The sequence below is a fragment of the Lonchura striata genome, chromosome 24, assembly GCF_046129695.1.
Source record: "Lonchura striata isolate bLonStr1 chromosome 24, bLonStr1.mat, whole genome shotgun sequence".
NCBI lineage: Eukaryota > Metazoa > Chordata > Aves > Passeriformes > Estrildidae > Lonchura > Lonchura striata.
In genome coordinates this window covers 7,992,309-8,019,209 of record NC_134626.1, presented here as the reverse complement: position 1 = coordinate 8,019,209, position 26,901 = coordinate 7,992,309, and the positions used below count along the sequence as shown (strand labels likewise).

General features: G+C 54.5%; 1 protein-coding gene across 2 annotated transcripts in view; it reads left to right on the top strand.

Annotated features, from left to right (window-relative positions):
• Window positions 1-13,178: 13,178 nt before the first annotated feature.
• The window catches only part of EPHB2 (EPH receptor B2), a 128,849-nt gene continuing 115,126 nt past the window's right edge, over window positions 13,179-26,901 (top strand). For both annotated transcript variants that reach the window (XM_021533759.3, XM_021533757.2), the window contains exon 1: window positions 13,179-13,334. In XM_021533759.3, the coding sequence (XP_021389434.1) occupies window positions 13,250-13,334 (85 nt within the window). In that variant the 5' untranslated portion in view covers window positions 13,179-13,249. The remainder of the gene's footprint in view (window positions 13,335-26,901) is intronic.

Genomic DNA, 26,901 nt, shown 5'->3' with positions numbered 1-26,901 from the left:
GCTTCCAGGGAAGCCTTCTCATAGCAGAGCTGCAGGAGTGTGAGGACCCATGAGAAGGTGCTGGTCAGGCACAGTGGTGCCCAGGGTGCACTGGACAGTGCTCTATGCAGCAGGAGATCTTCTCTGACAAGGACAATGTGAGGTGCTTCAGAGTGAGATACAGCTTTTGACAAAAAACACTGCCAAGGGAGCTTTCATAGAACCACAGGATGGTTTGGGTTCAATGGGACCTTAATGGTCATCTCCCCTGCCGTGGGAAGAGACACTTTCTACTAGAAGAGGTTGCTCCAAGCCCCATCCCATTTCCTGCCCATCACCCAGTCAGGAGCACCTGACACATGGGAAAAAAGATTCAACACTGATCCAGGCTCTGGGTTGGATATTTTTGCACCTGGTGGAAGACAGCACATGTGATTTTTAATTTCTATTATTCTGAAGACAGTGCTTTGAGTGTCTTCAGTCCCCACCAAAAGCAGACACATTTTGTTGATCCCGTGGAGCTCATATCCTGTGGCAGGGAGCTTCTGGGCAATCACTCGGTGTGTGAAAGTGGATCCCTCACAAAAAAGACCAGAGATTGCATCAGAAGACCTCAAGCATCCCCTGTTGGAGGCCAGCAGAGCCTCTCCGAGAGCAATAAACGCTGCTGACATTTTGCCGTGTGATTCCAGCAGGATGTGGGAGGCTGAGCGGCGTGCCAGGTGCTGTGCTGGCTGGCACACACAGGGCAGGATCCGCAGGATCCTCTTCCCCGGGGCGGGATGCGAGCAGGGCCGCCAAACGCCGAGGGACCGATGCTCCCCTCAGCCCTTCTGCCCCCAGCCGCTGCCTCGCCCTTCTCTCGGCAGCTCCCGGCTCCTCGCAGCCGCACGGATTCCTGCTCTTGGCTCTCCTCCCCGTCCTTCGGCGGCCCCGGAGCTGCTGGGAGGAGCAGCTCCATCGCCGAGCTCCTAAGGGTGGGTGGACGGGCTCCCACCGGCAGCCGCAGAGGGATTCTCTCCTCGCACCCGTGCAGAGCGGGCGGGCAGGGACAGGATCCTGCAGGACCAGAGCCCGGAGCAGGGCACGGGAGAGCTGTAATTGCAGCCCCAGTGGTTTCCCCGCTGCCTCTGAGATGCACTTGGGCAGCTCCCGGGGATTTCTGGCGCTGGCCACGTCCCTGTTGGCAGCGCTCCTCCCGCTCCGGGGCCGCTGTTTGCTTATCTAGAGCCGTGATTTAACACAGACGCAGGAACTCACACACTCTCTCCCAGTCTCTTTCAAATTACTTTATTGCTTCCTGTCAACCAGCCGAGCATATCCTGTTAATACACAATCCCCAACGAGCCGTTTTCACAGCGTAATCCCCCTCGGGCAGATAACACGGCTCGGCTCCCGCAGGATGCCTGGCTCTGGCTGAGGATGCGGGATCCCAGCGCTGGGCAGCTATTTTCCAGCAAAGTGGGGCTGCTGCCCTTGTTGTTAAAGATAAACCCCAGTGCTGTGAGAGATTCTGGCTTGCTGCGAGTCCTGTGTTATTCCCTGTGTTATTCCATCCCCAAGTGACCTTGCTCAGCCAACACCAAGTGCCATCCCATGCTGGATGACAGTGAAGGTCCTGGTGCTGGACCTTTCTCCCAGCTCTCCCATCCCTGCTCCTGAGATCTGTGCTGCTCCAGAGGTACATCTTTATCCACCTGCTGCAATGAGACAGCAATAGAATCACAAAATCATTAAGATTAGAAAAGACTTCCAAGATCATCAAGTCCAACTTTTGACTGAATACCATGAACACTAAACCATATCCATATCCATATCCATATCCATATCCATATCCATATCCATATCCATATCCATATTGCTTCAGGGAGTGCAGGTTGTTCCTTTTGCTGCTGCACAACCTGTGTCCCAGAGAAGGTCAGTTCAGGAGATACCCATAAATCCTGGGGGTGGTGGTGGGAACGTGTATGGGGTCTCTGGGCCAACCTCCTGCAGTGTCATCAGCACTAGGTCAGGGTGGATGTGGCAGGTCCTGGAAACCCTCGAGGGGATTTCCTGCAACCCCAGGTTTTCTTGCACTGAGTGAGTGTTGGAGCTGACAGTGTTCTACCATCTGCCATGAGGTCCTGTGGATGTCCCAGCACCACCTGGTATGTCCAAAGCAGGACATCTGCCACCAGTTGCTGTTTTAGGGAGCCTGCTGTGTTTCTCCTACACGTTTCTGAGCCTCCCTACTCAGGTCCCTTGCTAAGACATCTGTGTGTCCTGACACTGCCTTTGTAGGACATTCGTACTTCTCTGCCCCACCTGGTCTCCTCCAGCCTCCTCATGGGCTTGCTCCCTAACCCTGATGTCCATCTGATGTGCCAGCTGAGCCTGTGTCAATAGCAGAACACTAAGACAATCCCTTTCAGAGAAGATCACTGTGATTTTTGGTTCTGTGGTGTGGAAGTGTCCTGAAGACCAGGTCACTGTGGAGCCTGTGCATCCTCTCTGTCCTTGTGCCAGGTGGTCCTGCTGCTCCTGGGCTGCCTGTTCTCCACAGAGACACAAGGACAGATGGAGGTGGCTTTGCTGTGGAGGGACAGACACCAGGGCTACGGAGTGTGCATGCAGCTGGGCTTTTGAGCTGCTCCAAAGGCAAACAAAATGGGCAGATGATAAATTTGGCTTCAAGATTCACGCTGTTCCTCTCAGCACTGCAGACACTGCAAGGCACAGTAGCTCATGCCCAGAAGACAGCATCCCTTCTCCCTGGGAGCAGAGACCTGTGCTCAACCTCCCTGGCAGGATTCACTGCATCTTCTGCGGACATTTCTTCAGCAAACGCTGGGATTTCAGGACTCTGGGGGTTGGCCCCACTTGGCCCCTGGTTGCCAGCTAAAAGCCACTGTTGCTGTCTCTCCGTTGCCATCCTCCATTGGGATGGAGGAAAGGGAACGTGTGTAGCCACGGGATGCAGCCGTAGCATGACACATGGCTATATTTTTGTGGTTCTGTTTCCCAGGTTTTCCCTCGCTCCTGCCCTCAGTACAGTTTTATTGTCTGAAGATTTTCCTGGAAGTTGAGGACAATCTTGGTGCTGGTTGTTGGTTTTACTACCAGCTGGATCCTGCCTTCAAGTACTTGCGATTCTCTCTACACTTAACACCTCATTAGCTGGAACTTGCATTTACAGAGCACAGCTTTGCTGTCTGAAAAGAAGGAAAATCCTGTTTGACTCAGACTTTACACAGATCACTTATCTCAGAGACATCTGAACAGCCAGGCTTGGAAATTGAGTCCAAATTAAAAACCAGCTGAGAAGAAGTATCTGTCCTCCCAGGTAAATCAGAGGCTGATTTATTTCCTCCCCAGTATTCCTGCTGAGCAATGCATTCAGCACAGTGCCAGCCCAACACATCCCTGCCTCCCTATCCCAAGGCAGGAAGGCTCTGGAGCACCCATGAGCGTCCCTCAACTCCCCTCGGAGCTGGCTCCTTCTCCCCTCCTGCTCCCTCTCACAGGGCCCTGTGCCAGCTCCCTCAGCTCCTGCTGAAGTCCCCACCCCAGCACTGGCATAGCAACTCCAGCTCTTGACATTCTCAGCTCTCCAGACAGAAAAAAACACACCTTGAGAAAGAAAAAAAGCAAAGTAAACCCAAACTAAAAATCTCTTAGGTGCATGAATGCAACTGGCAGGGATGTGCTGGAGGTCCCCATCCTGCACCGGTGCCATGTTGATGGCAGGGATCCCCTGCAGTGGCTCAGAGCAGAGGTTGGTGTAGCCCAGGGGACAAGTCTCCAGCATCCACAGCATCTCCCAAGGGGCCAGGAAGGATTTTAACAGATGAAAGAGGACAGGCTGGGGGGCTGTAGAAGTCCAGGAAGATCTGTACTGATGACTTTCCAGCTATTTTAATTTCCTTGGATTTCCCAGTGTGTTCTAAATTCCTGGATCTCCATTCCAAGGACTTTTCCAGCCTGCACTTGAATCCCTGTGGATTTTGTGTCCCCAGCCCTGCTGAGGAGGTCAACAGCTCACCTTCCATCCATGTGAAGAATCACCTCCTTTGATCCCAAACCCCAATCTTTTAGACCCTGACCTTGGATCTCACACAAGTGTCATTTGATGGCTTTGATTTATTCCTGGGAGAAGACAGAGAAGGGAGCAGGCTTGTCACTCTGCAAGTGAAGTTATGGATGTTTCCCCTATGGCATCACTTATCCTTTGTCACCTCCTTGCTCACCCCTATTCCTGCCACTTCTGGGGCTGTTGGACATGACAACTCAGACCCTGCAGGATGGGGTGGTGACCTCCCTCTGCTCACTTCTGTCTGCAACCATCTCTTACTCTACTAAAATGACAAGGAACTCCCTTGACTCTCTCAGGCTTCCTGCTTTCCTTAAAAATCTTTCATCAAAGAACTTAAAGAAATGCTTTTGGAACCCCCAGCAGATGCCAGGAAAAGATGGCACTGACCATGTGTTCGGCCACTCTGGAGGGCTCTGAGGGGTTGTGAAGCAGGACTCCCCTTTGGAGAGGCCCCATGGACTTTCTTCTGGCAGACAGCACTTAGCCAGGGGTCTCCAGTTGCCCTCTAATACATGGGCTTTATATCTCCTAGGGACTTTTCATACGACCCCACAGCGCCCTTCAAGGCAGCCCATCCCCTCCCAGTGCCAGGACAGGATGGTGAGGGCTCAGCCCTGATGCTGTGCTCCTGGTCCTTGCAGGAGCAGGGACGCCTCAGTGAGTGCAGGAGGAATCAGCAGTCCCAGGTGCTGATGAGAATCCCCAAAGGAGCACTCAAGGAGAAATTCCACAGGGACCAAGCAGGATGCTGATTCCAGTGGGCCAGCGGGATCCCAGCAGCTGCAAGGACCAAGTCTTGGGGGGAAATCTGCAAAGAGCCTCCTCAATGGGCCACACTGCAGGGCTGGATGAAAGGATGGCCTTTGAGACCATCACTGTCCCGTGCTGGTGTTTGTGCCAGGGAACTGTGCCACGGCCTCTCCACCATCACTGCTCCGTCCCAGTGGTGCCGTGCCAGGGTGCCAGCAGCGCCTGGGCACGCTTTGGCTGGCAGGTCCCTCGTGTTGCCAGGTCAGCAACCCAAAGGGCAGCTGGCCAGGCTGTTCCAGGGGCAGCTGTGCTCCACCCACGTTGCTTAGCTGGGCACTGCTTCCTCCCACTCCCTGCCAGAGCCACAGACAGACATGAAGCAGGTCCTGCTCCCGTGCCATGGCCAGCACTCCTCCAGCCCTGAAGGGATGTGTCCCTGCCTCTGCCCAGCCCGAAAATGACCCCCCAAGCCTCCTCACATTTTGAGTACAAGCGTACAAGCTCCTGCCTCTCCCTCCTTGAAGATGTGTCCACCACCTCCACAGTGCTAGTGCACCAAAAGTGCTGCCTGTCCCTTCCCACCATGCTCCTGTCCCCATGGCCAAGTGCTTCTTCAGCACACCCCATCTTCATCCCTCAGATGCCCCTGGGCAAGCTGGGGTTGTTCAGCTGGGAGAGGAGAAGGCTCCTGGGAGACCTTACTGACACGTAGTACCTGAAAGGGGACTGGGAGAAACCTGGAGAGGGATTTGGACAAGGCATGTCCAGGACAAGGAGGGATGCCTTCAGACTGCAAGGGTTAGATGGGATATTGGGAAGAAATTATTCCCTGTGAGGGTGGTAAAAACCTGGCACAAGCTACCCAGAGAAGCTGTGGCTGCCCCATCCCTAGAGATGTCCGAAGCCAGGTTGGATGAGGCTTGGAGCAACCTGGGACAGTGGAAGGTGTCCCTGCCCATGTCAGGGGGTGGGATGGGATGTGGTTTAAGGATTCTTTCAATCCAAACCATTCTATAATTCCATGATTCTATGATACCTTGCAGCTAGAGATTATTATTCTCATGAATCTTCAATAAAATAAAAAGTAAGTCAGTCAATATCAGAGGCAGGAGCCTGTGCATGCATTTTCTATCACTCTGCAGGAATTGTTCCAGTCCAGACCCTTTTCAGCCCAGACCTTAATGTTATGGATATTCCTAGACCCAAAGGGAGAATGGGAAATGCAAATCATAGAGCATGAGCCCCGCTCCTGCTGACTCCTGACCTTTCATCTCCAGACCCTGGCGGGGTGGGGGGGTTGCCTGCTCTTTGCTTTCTCTGGGCTACCACCTCTCCTGTAGCTTGCTTCCTTTTGGAAATACCTGGAGAGAGTCATAGAGTCATAGAGTCATAGATTGTTTGGGTTGGAAGGAATCCTGGAGATGACCCAGTTGCAGCCCCCCTGCCGTGGACAGGGACATTTCCCACTCAGGGCTCCCCACTCAACCCCGCTGACAACCCGTGTGTTTTCCATCCTCTGCTGTGGAAGGAGCTGTGCTTGCCTCCTTCAGCTCTGTCTGCAGCATCTCTGAGCACAAAGGAGCAGTTTCACACCAGACCATTGCCTCTGATCTTGTATTTGCCTTCTCATAAACCTCTGCTAGCTCAGGCCACTGGGGCATTTAGCTCAGGAGTGCCTTCAGTGTAACACATAATGTTGCATTTTTTCATAGTGTCCATAAGTATTTGCAAAGCTCCTATATTTAACACCAGCACTGACTAAACCCAGGTAGTTTTCTCCCCAGTTTCCCCAGTTTCCTATTAAATGCCATTTCAGCATTCTCAATTTCAAGGATGCCACCCTGTAATTTTATAGTATTAAACACAGACCTGAGTTTGACTTTTCAGCTTTTCCACCTTTCTCTGAACAACTTTAAAGCTATTTTCTGTAAGATTTCTGGACCTTGGGTTCCCTGTCACAAAATAGCTTGGGTTACATCCTTTTCTTTTGCAAACCCTTACAAATGACAGCAATTAAATCGAGCATCCTTTTATGTCGTGTTACCAGTCAGTAGGTAATGCCTGGTAGTTTTTCATCACAGGTTATCTCCTGGGGAGATTTATTCTCTAACATTGTTATTTCTGGCTATAACCAAGGACTAACATGAAAATATAAATGAAAATATTTTCCAGAATACAAACCCCATCTTCTGCCAGTCATATCTCATGGCTGTAAAGTATTTTGGATTAAGTTTCTATATAAAACATGATATTCTGGTGTTCTGGCAAAGGTTCCACCTTTTCTTTGCTGTACATCTAGATAACCTTTTAATTTATTTTTTTTTTAAACATAAAGTAATAGTTTGTATACTTGATTGTCACATTTCTCTACATTCTGGAAAAGTACTGGTACTCAATCAAAGGTTGGACTTGATGATCTTGGAGATCTTTTCCAACCTTAATGATTATATAAATCTATAAATCAGGGAATCCTTGTTTTTGTTTAAAAATAAATATATAATATATGGTTTTATTTAAATTTGCATTCTTTTAAAATGTTTTTTTCCTTCCTGCCTCTCTATGGTCCTGCTTATTTACCAAAACAAATTTTTCAAGAAGACCTGACATCTTTGCAGTCCCCAAGAAGGTACTTTTATGAACTTTATTTTTCCAAAAGTTACTGTCAATTCTGAATTTGGGTTCAAATTAGCTGTTGAACAAAATATCCCAAATTTCCTGCTCAGTTCTACAGTTCTAAATCTATTTTAAAAGCTTCAAAAGCGCCTCTTCTCTTTAATTTGTTCCCATGGCTACCATTCAAAAGTTTCATTCATTTTCTGAGCGGAGAACTCTCCAAATCGTTTCTGCAATCTACCAGTTGACTTTTCCTTCTTAATCTAGTCGAAGGCTCTAAAGTCCCAGACTACAGACATGGCAACAGCAAGAGCAACAGCATCGCTCGCACTCCTCGATGCTCCCCGCAGGGACGAAATCCTCGCTCGGGGCTTTCCCGGGTCGCGGGCAGGACGATGCTCGGCTGCCCGGCGCACCCTGGCTCCTGCCCGGCGCACCCTGGCTCCTGCCCGGCGCACCCTGGCTCCTGCCCCAGTCACCCTGGCTCCTGCCCCGGCGCACCCTGGCTCCTGCCCCACTCACCCTGGCTCCTGCCCCAGTCACCCTGGCTCCTGCCCCACTCACCCTGGCTCCTGCCCCGGCGCACCCTGGCTCCTGCCCCACTCACCCTGGCTCCTGCCCCACTCACCCTGGCTCCTGCCCCACTCACCCTGGCTCCTGCCCGGCGCACCCTGGCTCCTGCCCCAGTTACCCTGGCTCCTGCCCCAGTCACCCTGGCTCCTGCCCCACTCACCCTGGCTCCTGCCCCGGCGCACCCTGGCTCCTGCCCCACTCACCCTGGCTCCTGCCCCAGTCACCCTGGCTCCTGCCCCACTCACCCTGGCTCCTGCCCCGGCGCACCCTGGCTCCTGCCCCAGTCACCCTGGCTCCTGCCCGGCGCACCCTGGCTCCTGCCCCGGCGCACCCTGGCTCCTGCCCCACTCACCCTGGCTCCTGCCCGGCGCACCCTGGCTCCTGCCCCAGTCACCCTGGCTCCTGCCCGGCGCACCCTGGCTCCTGCCCCACTCACCCTGGCTCCTGCCCGGCGCAGCCTGGCTCCTGCCCCAGTCACCCTGGCTCCTGCCCCAGTCACCCTGGCTCCTGCCCGGCGCACCCTGGCTCCTGCCCCAGTCACCGCGCCGCCGCCGGGGCGCTCAGGGCTCATGCCCACCGCAGCCCCAATGCAGAGAGCTCGGAACTGCCGGCGCAGAGAGCTGCGGGCGAGAGGGAGCCGCTGCTTCCCGTCCTCGGGTCCCCGCAGCGGGACAAACAGGTTCAGTGACGGGGGGCTGCCCAGGGTCGCGTTTCAGCAGGAGCCACCCAGGGCCGGGCAGCCTCGCCAAGCGCACGGGGATGGAAAAGGTTCATCTTTAGTTAAGCTCCCCACAGTGTCCCCGCTGGGGTGGGAAGGGTGGGGGCTGCAGCCAATGCCGGCTTGAGCGGCGGCTGGTGACTGGTGTAACTGGAAAAGGCGCTGCTTTGCACTGGGATGATGCGGGAGAGGTCCGAGATCCCTGGAAACTGTCGATTTATGCTACAGAGCAGAGTGGGAATGTTGAGCTGAGAGGTGCTGGGCAGCACCGAGGGCTCAGCCTGGAGGTGGGGAGACCCTGCTGCTCTCACCCTTCCACCTGAAGGACCAGACCTGCCTGTTCCCAGCCCGCAGAGCACCTGGGGTGACGGGGAAAGGCAAGGAAGGACAGAGGGAGGCCCTTGGTGGTGACAGGCTGCAATCACAGATATTCATGGGGTTTCTGCCTGTTCACACACCCTTCACAGAGGTTAGAAAAATCCCCTATTGGGAACAGTTCCTCCATCCCTGCTGAGCTGGGGAACATTAAGTAGGTGATAATAAGCGGTCCCTGAGTGGGAGGGCCCGCTCTGCTCTGGAAAGTGCTACTCCAGACAATTTATCATTCAAACAAAGAGGGGGAAAAGGGTTAAACGCTGCCCAGCCTCTCCAGCCAGTGGTGGCTTTGGTTATCTGCGGCATGGCTGCAGGGCTACATGGTGACTGTACATGTTTGGGGATCAGGAGTTAAGTGTTTAAATGATAAGTGATATCTTAAAAACATAAGTTTAGCAATGAATCTTTACCGACAATACTATAGTATTAGTTAATAGGCAGAATTAACTCACTGGCCTGGGGCCAAGCCCGTCACAGCCAGAGCCAGAGCAGCTGAAGCTGCTTTTCACTTGGGTTTTGCTTTTACCAGATTTTCTGCTGCAGGGAGAGAGACTCCAATTTCTGTAAAAATATGCTTGTGTTTTCCTCCTCCCAACCTGCCCCTGTGAGCTCGAGGTTCCTTGCTGCCCAAGGGATTCAGCCAGGACCCGGAAAGATTTCCTCGTGCATGTAGAGGTGTGACCAAGGGTGTTGATTCAGGACCCAGGGTGCTGATACTCTGCAGGACATCTCTCAATGGCCCTGGAGATCCCTGGGTTCCCTGTCTGCTCTTGGTGGGACTTTACAGGCAGATTTACTCTAGGTGCCAGCACTCTCCATCTCTCCCATCCCACATAAACCTCTCTCCCCCTTAGCTGGGGCATTGAGACTGACCAAGTAGCTTCCTTGGACCAAAGAAGCATCTCCTGAATCTTTCTGGTAGCTGAGGCTCCTTGGAATCCCCAAAGACCACTGCCCTGAGTCTTGAGTCTGTGCCTGACAGCCCTGTGTCACCACTTGCTGCTTTCTTTGTGCCTCCCTTGACTCCCAAGTGTCACCTGCTGCATCTCTTTAACCTCACAGAAGGTGAGAGGGAGCCACCTCCTCCAGGTGTGATGAGCCGAGGGCTTCAATGCAAATGACCATTTTCTTTCTGCAACAGGAACTGAAAATGCAGCATTAAATGGGCCACCATCAAACCGGTTTTAATGTCCCCCTAGATGTTATCTCTCCTGGCCCTGTTGACCTGGGAACCATCTTTTGGTAAACCAAAATGTGGGTCCAGCTGGAGGGGTGGTTGTCCCATTTTTGTGACCCCCATCAAGGCTGTACCTGATGCTCTCTGCAGCAGGGCTTTAGTGTGCTGTGGCAAAGCTGCCCAAGGGTTACTTGTGGGCAGCAAGGACCAGCAAAACCAGAGTAATTTGGCTTCCAAGCTGGCCACATCCAAGCTGCCTGATGGTGGCCATGTCCACGTGACACAGTTCCAAGGCCACTTGTCACCAGATGGCAGCAAGGGGAGCATCAGCTCACAGTGTGGCTGAGGACAGCAGTGAGGACACACAGTGCTCCCTGGGCCATGGCCAGCCTCCACTGAAGCCGCTCAGTCTGGTGCAGAGTGAGTGGAAGGTGCAGAGAAGGACATCGGAGGAGTCTGGAGTCACTTGTCATGGCACCGTGCTTGGTGGCACCTGCTGCTCTGCTCAGATATTGGGGCATGGTGACCAGAGGAGCTTGTGCGATTCACATCACAAGGTGGATACTGGTGACAATGCCTGCACCAGGAACAGCAACTTCGTGAGGGTGGCAGTGGAACCTTGGCAGGCCTTCCCATGGGTGCCAAAAAATGCAGCTGTCACAGAAAGCCCTTCCTGGGAGCAGAGTGAAGGAGTGAGATGGGACCAGTGCTCACAGCTCATGACTGGCCATGAAGAGCATCTTCAGGACACAAACCAGGCTTCAAGGAGCATGTAAGAGTTTCAAAGTCAGTGCAGCATCCAAACAAGTCTGCGTAGTCCAAGGTCCATCTCCATCAGCAACAATCTAAGGGGAAGCCCAAAAGAGAGGAGAGAAGGTCTCCAGTGACTGTTCCTTTGGGACAACATTCCCACTGTGTCTGGCAGTGCAGTCCTGGAGAGCTTCAAGAAAATTCTGAGGGGCTGAGTGGGCACTGGCAAACACACAGTTTGCTGCTCTTGGACTCCAGGCTTCCATTTTGGAGAATCGATGGATTCTCAGGGACATGGACGACACAACAGCCCTGGGATCTGGGAGGACTGAAATGAGGATATGATGAGTCTGGAAATGGTGAGTGCTTTTAGACATCTGATGGGAAATGCTGGCTGCTCCAGAGCAGCAGGGAGTGAGAGGAGGCTGGGAGTGGGGGAGCCTGGTACAGCGTTGGAATGGTAGGTAACTGCTGGGGATCCTTGGGATTCTTGCCCTGGAGAAGAATACATCTGAAGGAAGGAGAAGCTACTGGCTGTCCTGGCCTTCCGACTCCTTCCTCAATCCAAGAGTGACCCCAAAAGAGCTTCTAATGATGAAAGCTTCTCCACACAGGATGGAGATGGATCACAGGGTTCTCATATTGGATGTGGGGCCAACGTGGATGAGCAGCAACATCTGCAGTGACAGGAACTCCAAAGCAAACCAGAGCCTGCGGTTGGCCGCACTGAGCTGGGGAAGATAATTTGGCTCGTGCACATGGCCAACACCATCACAGAGCTGCGACCTCCACTAACCACTCCTGTGGGATCATTTCCTGTGGTGGGTCAAGGCAGAGAACCCAAGGTGCTCAAGCTGCTGATGCATCAAAGGGATAAAGAAGAGCACAGTGGAGCCTAGACTGTTTTTTCCATGTCCTTCCATGGCGAGTTGAGGGACAGGAATACATCCTCAAAGTCCAGTGGGTCTTCAGCTCCTGGCCTATGAACCTGGCATAGCCTGTGTAGAGATCCATGTGCAGGACGTGACCTCCCTAGGAAGATCTTCCAGGACACAAGTGCTTCCTTCAGGATGCACCTGAATCTTCTGCCCAACCAGCAGTAATTGGGACACAGCTACGGGGGGTGAGCAGAGGGCACTGCTGGGTACAACATGGATACTAGAGAGGTGAGGAGGAGATGTCAGGTGGCAGGGGGACCTCCTGGGGTAAAGAGTCCTGGCAGCAGCCACATGTCATAGCGTCACAGAATGGTTTGGGTTGGAAGGGACCTTAAAGACCAACTGGTCCCAACCTCACCACTACGCCCTGAAGAGGGTGTGGATCATGAGGTGCCCACAGGGCAGATGTGGTTCCCAGGCATTGGGAAAGTTGGGGCCTGTTGAGTGCTGAGATGCAGAATTGGAGCTGGGTCTCACCTTGCACTTTCTAGGAAGGTCCTGCTTGACCCCAGCAGTGTCAATGGGGCTCGTGACCAAGTCACAGCTGCTCCACATGGGAAGTGGGGGGATTCCCGTTCTCTTCTGGCTGGCTCCAGGGGATGGCGGAGGACGAGGGTGCGGGCGCTCACGGCTTCCCACAACGAGCTCGGATTTACCAACTCCTTGGATTTTTGTTCCTTTTTTTTTTTTTTTTTTTTTTTTTTTTTTTTTAAACCCTGCTGCACGCGTCCCATTCTCCAGACGAGAATCTCCTCACCGCCCTGGGCCCCCGGTGGGCAGCTGCGGGGGCTCAGCCTCGCGGGACAGATGCCCGGCCCGTGGCCGCGGGCGGCACGAAGGGCGCGGCGGCGGGGGCATCCCCCGGGACCCCCCGGCCCTCCGCCCCTCGCCGGTGCCGGCGGCGCAGCGAGCCCCGGCGAGGCGGATTTGGGCTGAAATCACGGCTTTCTCTGGATGATCGACAGCTCCGGGAGAAACCATCGGCGGGCCGGGGGGAGCCGCCGCCCGCCCGCCGCCCGCCGCCCCCCGCCCGCCGCCGGCCCCGCCGCCCCCCCCGCCGCCGCGCCCCCCCCGGCCGCCCCCGCCGCCCCCGGAGCAGCGCGGCCGCGGCGGGGCGGGGCGGGCGGCGCGGGGCGTCCCCCGCGCGGCGGCGGCGGTGGCTCGGCCCGGCCGCGGCGGCGGGGCCGGCGGAGCGCTCCGTGCCCGCGGCCGTGCCCGCGCCGGCGGCGGCCCCAGCGAGGGGCTCTGCGCTCCGCTCCGCGCTCCGCCGCCTCCATGGAGCGCCGGCCGCGCCGCCTCTGATGCCCGGCCCGGCGCGCACCATGGGGCCGCTGTGGCTCTGCTGCCTGCCCCTCGCCCTCCTGCCCCTGCTCGCCGCCGTGGAAGGTAAGGGGGGCGCGCGGGGGGCGGGGGCCCCGCGGGTAGGGCGAGCCCCCTCCGGGTTTTCCCCGTTTTCTGGGGGATGGCACTTTGCCCCCTGCCCCCCTCCCCGCCGCACGCCCTTCGGAGGGGAGGCGAAGTTTGGGGAAGTGCTACCCCAGCCGGAGATGTCGCCGCCGGAGCCCGGTGTGTCCTGTACGCTCCCCCCCGCCCCCAGACCCTCCCGATCGCTGGCCGCCCTTCTCCCCGCCAATCCTGCGCCGGAGTGGGCATCCCTGGGTACCGCGGAGGTTCCCCCGGGGATGCCCGGCGTTCACCGCCCCGTGCCCGCTGCTGCTCCCGGCAGGTTCTTTGGGGTGCCCCTCCGCCAGGCCTTACCGGCGTTCTGGAGCTGGTGGCCGGCTCCCCTTCGGCGTCGTGGCGTTCCCGGCTTCCCCAGGAGGAGCCGAGCTCCCCGCCGAGGTCCCCGGTGCTCAGACAAAGCAATGTGAGGCGGCAGGTGGGGAGCTCCAGGGCTGGGTGTGCGGGGCCGGCGCAGGGTGGGAGCCCCACGCTGGGGTCTGTGCAAGGGGAGACTCGTTCACCTGCTCCCCAGCCATCCCAGCCTGCTCCCACCCCGCTGCACGGACACCCAGGGAAGTGCCAGAGAACTGGGTTGGGCAGGGGCGAGGGCCAGGTGTCAGGCCAAAAACCGGCTCGTCCTGGAGCGGCGTGGTCCAGGGATGCCTGTCCATCGTGGAAGGGTCATGGTGGAGGGGTTGGGCGGCTCCGCTGTTCCTCCGGCTCCGTTGGGCTGGTGCGCAGGCTGGGTGGCCACTGCTGACCCTGTGCGTGCTGGGCGATGGGAGCCACTCGGACGGTGTTTGTCTGGAGCACGGATGAGGCACCATTTATTAAGTTGGAGTTTTGGGAGATGACTCATGGGTTGGCCAGCTATACATCGTGATATTTACAATATGGGAGCTTGGCATAAATAGGACTATTTACGTTGCAGCGGAGAGTGCTCGCCAGCTCTGCTATTCAAATGAGCCCAGCATGGTTTTAATTATGGGGGGGAGGGTTGGGGTGAGGAGCATGTTTGTGAGAGCATACGTGTCCATGCAGGACGTCTGGCCCCATCCGCTGGTGGCCTTGACACTTCCAGCGGGGTCTGGGCTTGGCCAGCGGTGCCCATGCGCACTTGACCCTGACAAGCTGGTGCTGCCAAGTGTGGTGTGCCGGGTGCCTTGGGCAGGGATGGGGTGGCACTCCGCCCCTCCTCCTCCTCCTGCTGCCCAAGAGGTGCTGTGGGTCAGTGGCTGGCTCCCAGGGCTCCCGTGCACGTTCTTGGAACATGAGCGGCTTTCCGACCATCATGGCAGGAGCAGCAGGCACTGGATGCATGAGTGCCAAGGGATGGGGAGTACATCTAGGAACGAGGGGCTGGCCAGTGCAGCTGGGGTGTTCACCCACCCAAGATGATCTCTCTAAGGTGTGCTCCTCCACAGATGGGAATTGTCTCAGGGAGATGGTCAGTGGGCTTCCAGCGGCCATTCCCAGCCGGGGCTGACTGTATTGGTTTGGGTTTGGCGTGGTCCCCCTGTGCTCCTGCTGTTGCCTCTTGCCCTGTGTACATGTGTGTGTGTCCTGGGGCTGCGATGGTCGCTCTCAGTGTTGGTGTGGGCAGCCAGATCCCTAATCTAGCCTCCCAGGAAAAGGCTTCTGGAAAGATGGCAAGGTGAAGACATGTGGGATGCAGCTCCTTGGGCGTGCCGCTGCTCCTTCCTTTCTGGAACTGCCTCTTCCCACCGCTTCCAAAGTGCCTGGATGTGGTGTCCACCTGCATCTCTGAATACTCTGGATCCCTTTGGTGTGGACAGATGGACCAACAGTAGCTGCTGGCCATGGAGGTAGTGGCTGGACCTACCATGTTCCCACAGCTTCAGGGAACCTCCATCACCAGCCCCAGCATATTCCAGGGCCAAAATGGGGGCTGAAAGGCTTGTTCAGGGGAAGACCAAAATTCTGGAGGATCCTGCCTCTTGAGTCCTGTTTTCAGCTATGTCACAGAGAGCGTTTCTGTACTGCTGGTAATTTCACTTGTCTCCTCTGTGCCTCAGTTTTCCTAATTACAAGGCGTAAAATAATCCAAGCATCTTTCCCAAGGGAGCCGCGAGGTTTTGTTAATGAACATGACAAAGTGCTTTGGGATCCGTGGTTGAAAGCGCAGCCTTAGTCAGTGCGGCTGTGTGTGGGGTGTTTATTTATCTACATGCTTTATATTTCTCTGTGCGCTATATATTCACTTGCATTTAACAAACCTTAATTAGAAACAAAGCCGATAGGGAAGGAAATATAAACAGGAGTGTGCATGGAAATTGGAAGTTGATTGCTCACTGGCCAGCAGAACGCATGGTTCGGGCTCAAGAAGGAAGGCTGTTTGGTTAAAACCGCCTCTGTTAAAAGGAAATGTAAAAAGAACGTGAAACATAAATCAGTATGGAAAACAGGGAGGTGGATGACAACATACATAAAGCAGAGGTTAGGAATTGCCTATAGTTGTGAAGGCAGTTGGAAGGTAATGTGTCTGCAGCTGAGAAAGTTCAGGCTTCTCAAAGGAAAGTTTTTTGTGTGTTTTTCAAAAAAAAAAAACCAAAACCCAAACCAGAAAGTCAAGAACAAAGGAGTCCTGGAAGGGTCTGGATCCCACACCAGTTGGTAACGCCGCTATCGCTAGCGGCCCCAATTTGTATTCCTGCTGCGTAGGCTGCGCGCCGATCGCAGGACTGACGCTCCCGAGGTATTTTGGGGGGAGCTGGGAAGGACATGGAGGTATTTTAAAATCAACAGCCTGGCTAACTCACGTGCAAGGAGGGAAAACCAACCCGATGGTGTTCTTCACCCCAGTGGAGTTAACTTTTCACAAACCTTGTGGTGCTGGCAAGCTTCCCGAGGACTGGAGGAGAGCCAGCCCTGTGCCAAAAATGCAAATGGAGACACGAGATGGCCCTGCTATCAGTGAGGGTGTGGGCAGCACGGAGCCAGCAGCACGGAGGCAGCGACAGGCTCCAGTGGGCGATGGAGAATTGCCCGGCATGAGTTTTGTGGAGAAACAGGATCAGGGTGAGGGGACTCGAATTTGAGCATCAGCTGTGCTGAGCAGTCCTAATCCTGAGCCCAGTCTTGGGCTTGGAGAGGGATACTGGGGCAGGAGGGCTGTATTGGCTCCAGGGCTGGGTTTCCCAGGGCATGCTGTGGCTGAGGTGCTAGACACGGACGTCCCTGCCCATCCTCCAAGCAAGCTGGAAACGGGACTTCAGTGCTTCTGCATATTTAATAGTGAATTATAATATATATAATATTTACGGCACTCTCAGACACATGGTGGGATTGTTAGGGGGTCCTATGCAGGGCCAGGATTTGGACTGGATGATCCTTGTGGGATTCTTGTGGGTCCCTTCCAACTTGGGATATTCTGTGATTCTGTAGTATACAGTATGTTTAATTTCACTTATGCTGTAACATACTGCAATGCTAAAACATAGTCTCTTCTCCTGTAGCTATGCTGAGCACCTCCACATGGGATGTGAGGAGATGCCAGGGACACAGGTTGGTTTGGGACTTTGTGTATCCATCTTTTTGGTCTCCATAGAGGAAGACTTGAGCTGTCCCTTCAGGGTTACAGTCACACCAGAGCATTGCTTTGACCTTGGTGCTCCATGGAGATAGATGGATGTTCCAGGTGTGCCAGGACCATGGGAGCTTGCAGGAGTCTCCCAGCCAACCTAGCATGTTCCGGAGGGATGCAGCAGAACAGCAGGTCCAGGGAAAAACACAGGATCTGTCAAGAGCTGATCCTTACTGCGACCTTGAGCTCCAGATCTGCAAACACTCTCCTCAGAGCAGGAGGGGAGCAAATGTTTTGGGACAAGTGGGACTGAGGAGCAGAGCAGAGTCTGTGGTTTCGGCCTGGCCCTGTGCCACCCGTCTCCCTCCTGCTGCTTTCCCCTCCCCTCCATTTCCTGGGTTAATTTTTGACAAGGCACATTCCTTGCACCCACCTGCCCTTTGCATTATAGGGGCAGCAAAAGGGAAAGCTCCTTTTGGAAAGCAAATAAATCGGTGTCTCATTTAAACATTCTGCCCTTACTACTCTGATCTGTGGCTTTTCCAGGCGGGAGCAGCAGTTCTCTCAATACCTGCTGACTTTCCGTCTTCTCTGGGTGACAAAACACAGGGAGAGGATGGTGTAGGGGACAAGGTTTCTGGGTTGGTGTGGTCACTGATGTCCCCCAGCTCCTTGTGTCACCCCACAGAGGGTGTGAAGGGGACGCAGCTGTGCCCTGGGGATGCTGCAAGGGGTTTGGGGCTGTCCCCAGGGATGGGAGCAGCCGTCCCCTTGGAGACAGGCTGAGGACCTGCCTGCACTAGTCGGGGCCCTTTGTGTACACATACCTGAGCTGCTGGAAAGAGGGGTGGGCTCAGGAAACTGCCCGAGGAGATGGGTAAACAGTGGAGGCTGTGACAGCTCCCGAGGCGTGATTGCTTTGGGGCGAGGGATGAACAGAGCCTGAACCCTCCACTCCTGCCCCAAAACGTGCCCGCTCCCCACACACCAGCCCTGCTGGATAGGAATGAGGGTGGCTCTGGCTGGGAGTGGGGTTCCCATCCTGCCGAAATCCCATTTTTACCGAGGAAGAGCCCCGTCAGTTCCCAGCCTTGTTTGTAATCCCTCCCATACCTGGATCTGGTTTATAGAGAGATCGGGGTGAAGCACAGCTGCCAATTGGATCTGGCTGGGATGGGGGGAGTGGGGAGATGCTCAGAGGCAAAAGTTCAGCCGTTAGATAAGGGAAAGGATGGGGCCTCCAGTGATAAGGGGCTGAGTGCGGTGTGGGCTGGGCGGGAAGGAGGGAGAGGCAGCACGGGCAGTTTCGAGGAGCTCTGCCCAGCCTGTACCCAGGGATTCAGGGAGCACTGGGAATGCTGAAGGAGGGCAGGGACCCCTTGAAGGCCAGGTGACAGCAGGAGGGAGGGTGTGAGGAAGGAGAGGTGCCTGGGGATGTGCAGGGATATATTGCTAATGGTTTACATCGTTTCTGGAATGTGCTGGATGGATGGCAAGTTGTGCCAGGGTGCAGACACGGGTGGCTGTGCAGGGCATGCCAGCCCCTGGGATAATCAGGATGAGGAAAAGGAATAAGTGAGGATCATGCTGTTCGCCCCTCCCTGAATTTCCTTGCTTGGGATGAAGGGAGCAGTATCAGGTCTGACAGGAAGTGTGGCACTGATTGCCAAGCATTAAAGGAAGATGGAGCAGGCCACGAGGGCAGAAAACACAACTGTAATTGGGGCTGGTCTGTGCCTCCCTAAATGTCACATTCAGAAATGATGGTTTTAGTGGCTGAGAGCAGTTGTGGTTCTTTGGAGAGCTCACAGAAGGAAGAACTCTGGTTTTAACCCGAGCAACCACACACGAGACATCAGATCAGCTCTACGGGAACAGATTCAGTCTCCCAATGGGCATGAGGAGGGGCTGGGGAGCTCCAAAAGTTGGTGAAGCTTTCTCAGTTGATCCAATAAATTATCTTCTTTCCACATTACCTGTCTCAGAACCAGACCATGGCATCCATAAAGCAACCAGCACTTAAAAACACCACATAGTAATGATCTCTGAGTAAAGCAAAGTGAAGGAGCTGACTTTGTGAAGGGAGAAGCTATAATAGGAAAATACTTGCCCATGATGTAGGAAATTAAATTAAACCTCAGAATAAATTCATGCAGCCACTTAACATGAGTTTCCTAAAAATAACCAAAAACCAACCAAACTTGATTAAATGGCAAATTGGAGGAGGTTATTGGAGGTAAAAAAAATGTTCATCACAAAGTGCAAGTGGTATCTAAAAGAAGAAAGTAAAAAATCATAAACTATGGTCTGGTGAATATGAAGCTGTATAAGGCAGTCTGAGAGGAGTTTGAAAAATAACTTGAGAGAAGAAATTGTTTATCCCCCAGGTTTCTCCTCCACAAATGGGTATTGGGAAGTTAAATGTGCAGGATGGAGCCCTTGGGGTGGAGGGGGATGACGTTGGTGTCACCCCAAGTGGCCAAAGGGACTCCTGCCAAGGAGCTTTGCTTCCCAGGGCAGGGCTGGGAGACTGTTCTGAAGTGATGGCAGGAGAACTCACACTTTACAACAAGTCAATAAAATGAATATTTGAACCAGAGTAAATGCGATGAGCATCCTTTAAGAAGATCTCCCTGGGTGATCCAGGAGACTCCAGAGCAGTAATTTTAGAGGAAGGGCTCTCTTATGGATTCAAATCTGCTTAAAGAAGGGAAACAAAGAGTCAGTTTTCCCACTGGACAGGGTCAGCGTGAGGCTTGCGCTGGTGATGTATTCATAAAGCAGAGAGGGGTGGGAATGGGAAGGCGAAGAGTGTTTGCAGATTATACAAAATTATTCAGGATGATAAAAACAACAGTTGTCTTGAAAATATTGCAAAAGGCTCTCATGACACTGGATAGCTGGGCTATAAAGTGGCAGATTAAATGTAGTCAGGGATGAATGAAAAGGGATTCACATGGAAAAAATTACCCTAAACCCATGCATGCACAGTGGCAGTCTTTAAATTACTTATTAGCATTTTGAGAAAGAGATCTTAAAGTCATTGTGGATGGCTCTTTGAAAGCATCAGCTCTGAACTGGGAAAGACTGGGAAAGGGAGTGAAGATGCTTGTACAGGAGAAGTACCGGGGAGAGGGGCTCCGGGAAAGATGCAGCCTGGGGAGGGAGGGGGCACAGAGGTGCATTGGATGGTGGGAGGTGTAAAGAAGAGGGTGATGAAAGGGGGATGATTCTTTATTTTATAGTTTTCCCCTCTCTCTGGAGTTCTCAAGCAGAACATTTCCCACCAGGAGCAATGGAGGGTGGAGGCAGGGCAGGGTGAAGCCCAGCCCTCCCTGTCCTGGCTATCAGGGGCATTGGGTATCCTTGATTCTGGGTGCTCCCTGAGCATCCTGGTGCACTGCAGGAGGTGGGATGGAAACCAGGAATCCCTTTGGCTCAGCCTCCCGTGGCAGATGTGGTATTTGAAAGGAAACAGGGCAGGATGCCTTCTCTGGGCTCCCACACTGAGTGTCCAGGCTCAGTGGGATCTGGCTGGCCCCCAACTCCCAGTTTGGCTTTCAAGATCTGCAGCTTTCAAGGCAAAGTGCTGGGGAGGTCCACATCGCTCTGGGTGCTCATGGCCCTGAGCCCTTTGTGTCTTGGGACACCTTTAACCTTCCACAGAATCTTGATTTTGGCCAGATGGCCAAGGAAGGTCCTTTGGAAAATGCCTGTTGGTGCTTGCCTTTGCAGAAACTCCTCGGAGTTTCAGATGCCAAGAGCATCTGGTTGGAACTGGGGAGGAGAGGAACTTCCCTGAGCCCTGGGTTCACCTTGGGGGGCTGTTGGCTGGGTTAGGGGAGATGCTTGGCCCTGGCCTGGCAGCTTAGGGGGTTGGGGGTGGCAAATGTGGCTGAGCATGTGGCTAAACCTTCCTAGGCAGAGGGGACACCTGGAGCTGTGGGAATGTCCCTGGGCAGAAGGGACACCCTGAGCTGTGGGAATGTCCCTGGACAGAGGGGACACCCCAAGCAGTGTGAACCTTCCTAGGCAGAGGGGACACCTGGAGCTGTGGGAATGTCCCTGGACAGAGGGGACACCTGGAGCTGTGGGAATGTCCCTGGGCAGAGGGGACACCTGGAGCTGTGGGAATGTCCCTGGACAGAGGGGACGCCTCCAGCCGCTGCGGGCTGGTGCTCCCAGGGCCAGACAAAGGGAACAATGGGCTCAGCTGCTGGGCTCCTGGGTAGCCTGCAGCTGGCTCCAAACCCCCAGCCCAGGAGAGGAGGGGCTGGCAAAAGGTCTGGAATCTCCTGTGCTCCCACCCAGGCTTTGGGGACATGGGGACACCCAGCTGCAGCAGGCTGAAGGATGAGCTGTGCCCCTGGTGATGCACAGGCTGTGCCCAGCTGGACTCTGTCTGTCCAGCAGCAGGCTGAGGTGAGTCCTGCTCTATGGAAGGTGTCATCCCAGCTCCCTAAATATGTCCCCAAAGTGTGTGGAGCCCTGCTGGAGCCTGGTGAGCTCTGGTTGCATGTCCAGGGAGGGACCTGTGTTGGAAGGCTTCTGCAGCACTGCTCTGCTGAGAAGCAGAGGAGAGGAGAACCAGGGAGGGTGAGGATTGTCAGAGAGGAGGCTGGACCATCCAGATCTCCTGTCAGGACCCTCTGTGAGCCTGAACATGTTGAACAGAGGCCTACAAGAGAGAGAAGGCATCTCCGTCCTGTGTAGTCCTCATGCACAGGCTATGGGTGAGAAGCAGGGGTGAGACAGTGCAGGTTCTGCCTATCCCAGAGTCTCTCAGGGCAAGGGAGAACTGATTGGAGCACTGCCGTGGAGCAGGGGACTTGTAATCCCTGGATGCTTCTTGGTCCCCAGAGGACATCCTGCTCTTTGAGCCTCCCAAGAGGCCACTAGTTCCTGCAAAGTGGCCATTGAACCCACACACTTTGGGCTGCTTGAGGCTGAGGGTGGGACAGGATGTGTCTTGGGACAAGCCAGGCAGGAACAGGCTGCTGAAGTGTCTCCAGGTATGTGGTTGGTTTCACCAAAACAGGTGTGAGTGTGGATGTGTGCATCCTACCAGGACCCATATCTGCCTGCTTCCACTGCTCCACACTCCCAGGGAGATGCTGGTGGCCATGGCAGGTACTCCTGGATGGAACTGGCATCGTTGGTCCCTGCTGTTGACTCCCATCACTTGCTGGTCAATGTCCCCAAGTGATGCCTCTGTGAGTTTGGCTTCAAGCCTTTCTCATGAGATCCATCTTTCCTGAGAGCTTTGCCTTGGCAGTAGACTTTTGGGTGGGAGTGATGCTCCAGAAGGGGGGCTTGGTCACAGAATCATAGAATCATTGGCTGGTTTGGGTTGGAGGGGATGTTAAAGCTCATCCTGTTCCACTCCTGCCATGGGCAGAGACACCTCACATTGTCCCAGGCTGCTCCAAGCCCTGTCCAACCTGGCCTTGGGTACTTCCACAGATCCAGGGGCAGCCACAGCTTCTCTGAGCAGCATGTGCCAGGGCCTTCCCACCTTCACAATGAACAATCCATTCCTAATATTCTATCCATCCCTGCCCTCTGGCAGTGGGAAGCCATTCCCTGTGTCCTGTCCCTCCATCCCTTGACCAAAGTCCTTCTCCAGCTCTCTTGGAGCCCCTTTAGGCACTGGAAGGCTGCAGTAAATTCACCATGGAATTATGAGATGGGTCCAAAGCACCTGTTCATGGTCTTGAAGAGCTGGGAGTGCTCTGGTCTGACAAATGCCTGTGCAGCTGGTTTGAGGTGAGGTGTGGCAGGAAGTGTGCTGAGGATCAGGACTGGGCCACCCAAACGAGTTGAGTGCTGTGGAATGGAGGTCAAAGAAGCCCTGGGCCATCACAACTAGGTTTGTGCTGGCCAGGCAGCCCCCAGGCAGTGCACACCACATGCTAGGAGTGAGCTGGGCTGGAGCATGTGAGGGTCACATCTCACCGTGCCGGGGTTACGATCGCGTTTCATGATTTGCTTTGCTTGTAATCCTGTTTCCAGGCTCCACAAGTGCGGCTCAGAAACCTTTACCGTGAGCCTCACTTCATAAATCTTGGCCTTGTTTTACTTTTAAGCCTGTCTGGTATCAGAGGATAAAGGGAGCAGGAGAAATGCATGACCTGGGGGCAGCATGGATGGAGTGAAACAAGATGTCCGGGCTTGATAGAGCCTGCAGGGATGGGGGCTGGCCAGGCTGCAGGGACTGAACTGCAGCATGCCAGCCTTGGGAAAGCATTTCCTGTGGATCTCTTCTGAGTGATCTCTCCTGCAGGATCCCAGTACCTCCAAGGCTGCTTGCAGAGTGCCTTTGCAGGTGTCTGAGCACTGGTTCTGTGTCTCCAGCCTTTGTATGCGCCCTGTGACACCTTTGTGGTAAATGGGAGCAGGCCTGTGGCTCCCTGGGCATTGCTCTGGGAGGGAAAGCAAGCTTTCCCTTATAAAGGATGTTATATTTTCATTGTCTGGGGAGCAATTAAAATATTTTCATTGCCTGTATGTGGGGAATGGCTGGTGGCAGGGTATTGATCAGCCAGTGCTGGAGTGTGCTGAGAGGTGAGATGGAGGGTCAGATCCCCCAGGCTGGCTGCTGGCATGGGGCACTGAGGGTTGGCATCAGGCAGAGCAGAGCAGAGCAGCCCCACCAGGGATAGCTTCCAGCCATGGAAATAGCTGCAAATGCATGGATTGGTGAGCCTGGAGCTGCCCTGTCCACACCCTGTCCACTCCTTGGAAGTGTTTAAGGCCAGGGTGGACAGGACTTAGAGCAATCTGCTCTGGTGGAAGGTGTCCCTGCCCATGGCAGGGGTTGAAAGGAGGTGGTCTTTAAAGTCCTTTTCAACTCAAACCATCCTGTGATTTGATGAGGCTTGGAGAAAGCCCGACTCCTTCTGCCTGCCTTGCAGGGTGATGGATAGTCCCCGAGGCTCTGGAAGGGTAAACTCAGGCGTGGCTGGGATGCTGTGTGGAAATCCCTTGTCACAGACTCACAGCGGGGCTACCGTGGGCTAGAGGGGACAGAGTGCCCAGCACCTCCAGGACTTGTCCCCATCCCCTGTCACCTTTGGTGAACCTCTGAGAGTCTGGACAGCTGCAGAGCAGTCGAGAGCAGGGCGGGCACAGGGAAGGTGCTAATTAGGATGTTGGCAGCATTAGCAGGGGTTGGTGTTTGGCTGGTGGGAGGTGTTGAAGAGGCAGCGTGGGCTCTGCTCCATGTCATGCCCGGTACAAAGCTCAGGGCAGCAGGCTGTTCACAAATCTGCAGGGGGGACAAGGCCAGCTCAGGCTGGTGGAGCCATCCAGGGCTAGGGGTGTGCTGCTCTGAGCCCAGCTGGGGCAGCTGGGTGACAGCCTGGTGTGGCTTTGTCCTGGGGCTGCTGGGAGCATCCCCAGGGATGGGGAGCTACCTCCTTTGTGTGGCTACACTGGTACTGCACAGAGCCAGCCCTGATACACCTGCTTTTCTCCTCCTCTTGGCCCCTCACTTTTCATTTTCATGGTTGTAGGTGAAATAAAGAGTAGAGGAGCTGCTCACATTGCTTTTGTTTTTTTTTTTTTAATCTGGTATCAAACTTAATGCCATCACATTAAATAGCTGCCATGAGATTTTGGTGTGACTGACACCTGTTCTGGCTTTAGAGCAGCAGCTTTTGATACAAATCCTCTGGAAATGCTGAGTTTGCTGTCAGCTGCTCCCATGTCTCGCCTGGTCCCTGTTCCCAGCTGTGGCTAAACCTTGCATCACTTGGGAGGCTGCTGATGCTGATGCTCTGGGCAGTGGCTGGGTAGGTCTCTTCTGCTCCACTGCTTTATGGTTTGTGGGACAGGCAGAAGGTGCAGGCACATGCAATTGAGGCGCTGCCAGGCTGGTCCCTCTGGGCTGCTGAGCAAGTGGCTGTCCCTGTCTGACAGGCCATGGCTCATGGGTGTGCACATGGCAGGGAAATGGGCACAAGCCAAAAGCTGAGCGAGCCAACTCGACCGTTGCGGCGTTCCCTTTCATCCCTGGCAGTTCCGGGAGCCCATCCTTCCTTATCTGGGGGGTTGGGGGTGAAGTTCAATCTTTACAGGCTGGGTCCCACGGTGCTGCTTTGCTTCTCCCAGTTTCTGTTGGTCCCTGCGTAAGAAAAGGTGGGGCTGCAGGGAGGGGAGCTGAATTTTGGACTGAGAAGTAAGGGATGTGTAAGGGCAGTGTAAGGGCACGCTGCCAGGGGCTGTGGTAGGTTTGGGAGTAGCACATTTGGGACCAACAGGAGGGGCCATTGGAGCCCAGATGTTCCTGTGGCATCTTGGATGGGATGGCAGGGGCTGCCCATGGGGTTTTGTGCTGGGAAAGACAAAGCAGGTCACCCTCCAGCAGAAACCTTGCCCTGTAATTTGGGTGGCCTAAATATGACCTGAGCTCTTGCTTGTGGGTGCTGAACCCTTGGAAAGCTGACCTGGCGTTTTACTGTGTTTGGGAGGTCCTCAGTGTGTGGGCTACATAGGGAAAAGGGAAAAAAATGGGATTTGTGAGGTCAGCCTTGGGTGTGTCATCTACCAGTCCTGAGCTGCTCAGTGGCCAGAGGGGTGGAGAAGGGCTCAGCCCTCCTGGGGATGCCAGCAGCTGGTGGAGCTGTGGTGATGTGCCCACCCCATGTGTCACCATCAAGGTGCCCATTTCCCTGGTGGCGTGTCAGGGTCTGTGCTGAAGGAGGAGCCCTGTGAGTGCACAGGCTCAGGTGAAGCACCTGAAAACGCTTTGGAGTCTCCTTCCCTTTGGTGGCAGGAATGTGCTATACACTTGCCCAGGACTAAAATAAAACTGCTGCCCAAGTCCCATCTGAGAGAAAAAGCCTGGGGAGAGCACATTCCTCTCCTGGCTGCTGTGGTGGGGATGCTCAGTGAGGGGTTCTGAGGTACTGGTGGGTTTTGTTCAGTGAAGAAGTCACTGGGTAACTGTTGTGCTTGGCATGCTCCAGAGCTGTCGCTCTCGAGAGGGCTGTGGGCTAACGTGGGTGGTGGAGCCCACCTCGGGTGGGTGTGTGGTGGCCATGAGGGAGACAATGCATCATATCAGGGAAGTGTCACAAGGGTGAACAGACAAACTGATGGATGAGTCAACAGACCCAAAAATAGAAACAAAAAAAAGGCAAACCTGGCTTCTCTTCCAATTCTATAAAAATAAAACGAAACAAACTTCATGTTCACATTGCCTGAAGAAATCCCACCCACCAGCAGCGCTGGGGAGACCCTGCTGGTCTAGCATCAATGATCACACTCTGATAATGCACATCTTCCATCCCGTCCTCATCAATGTGTTACAGCTCTGCCCTTGCTCCAGCCCCCAGGCTTTTCCCTTCCAGCTAAGCAGAGGGTCTGGAGCAGGGCCTGGCTTTGTTACACCTGCCTGCCCTCCAGCGTGGGGTTCATGCGACCCTGTGCCAAGCCTGGGCTGGCATTTCCCACCCTTCCAATCTCTCCACCTGCAAATCTTTGTTTCCCTCTCAGACAGTTAAATTTGCACACCCTTCGGGTGGTTTGGCCCAGGTGGGCTTGGTTTCCTGGGTCAATGTCTGCTGGAACGTTTGGATGTCCTCTCCCAGGGAGGACTTTGCCCATGCTGGAGACTGCTTAGCTACAGCTGTCTTAGCTGCAGCCATGGAGCGTCAGTCTGGTAGAGACAGCGGGTGATCCACAGCTTGGAACATCTCAGTTTAGTGAGGCTGGCTCAAAACCAAGTGTTTTAACCAAGCAGGAAATATTGCTGTGATTTCTCCAGTGTTTTAAGAGGTTGGTAGAGGCTTCTGTGCTCATCCTGGGGCTGCTTCTGGGAGAGGAAGACATTGAAGCCCACTGCTGAGAGTGTGGTTTTGTTGCATGTCCTGCACCCACACCAAGTCCTGTAGAGGTGGTTACCCTTTGCCCTGCTCTGGGCTGCAGTCAGAGTAAATATTCAGTAGAGATGGTTTGTTTTGG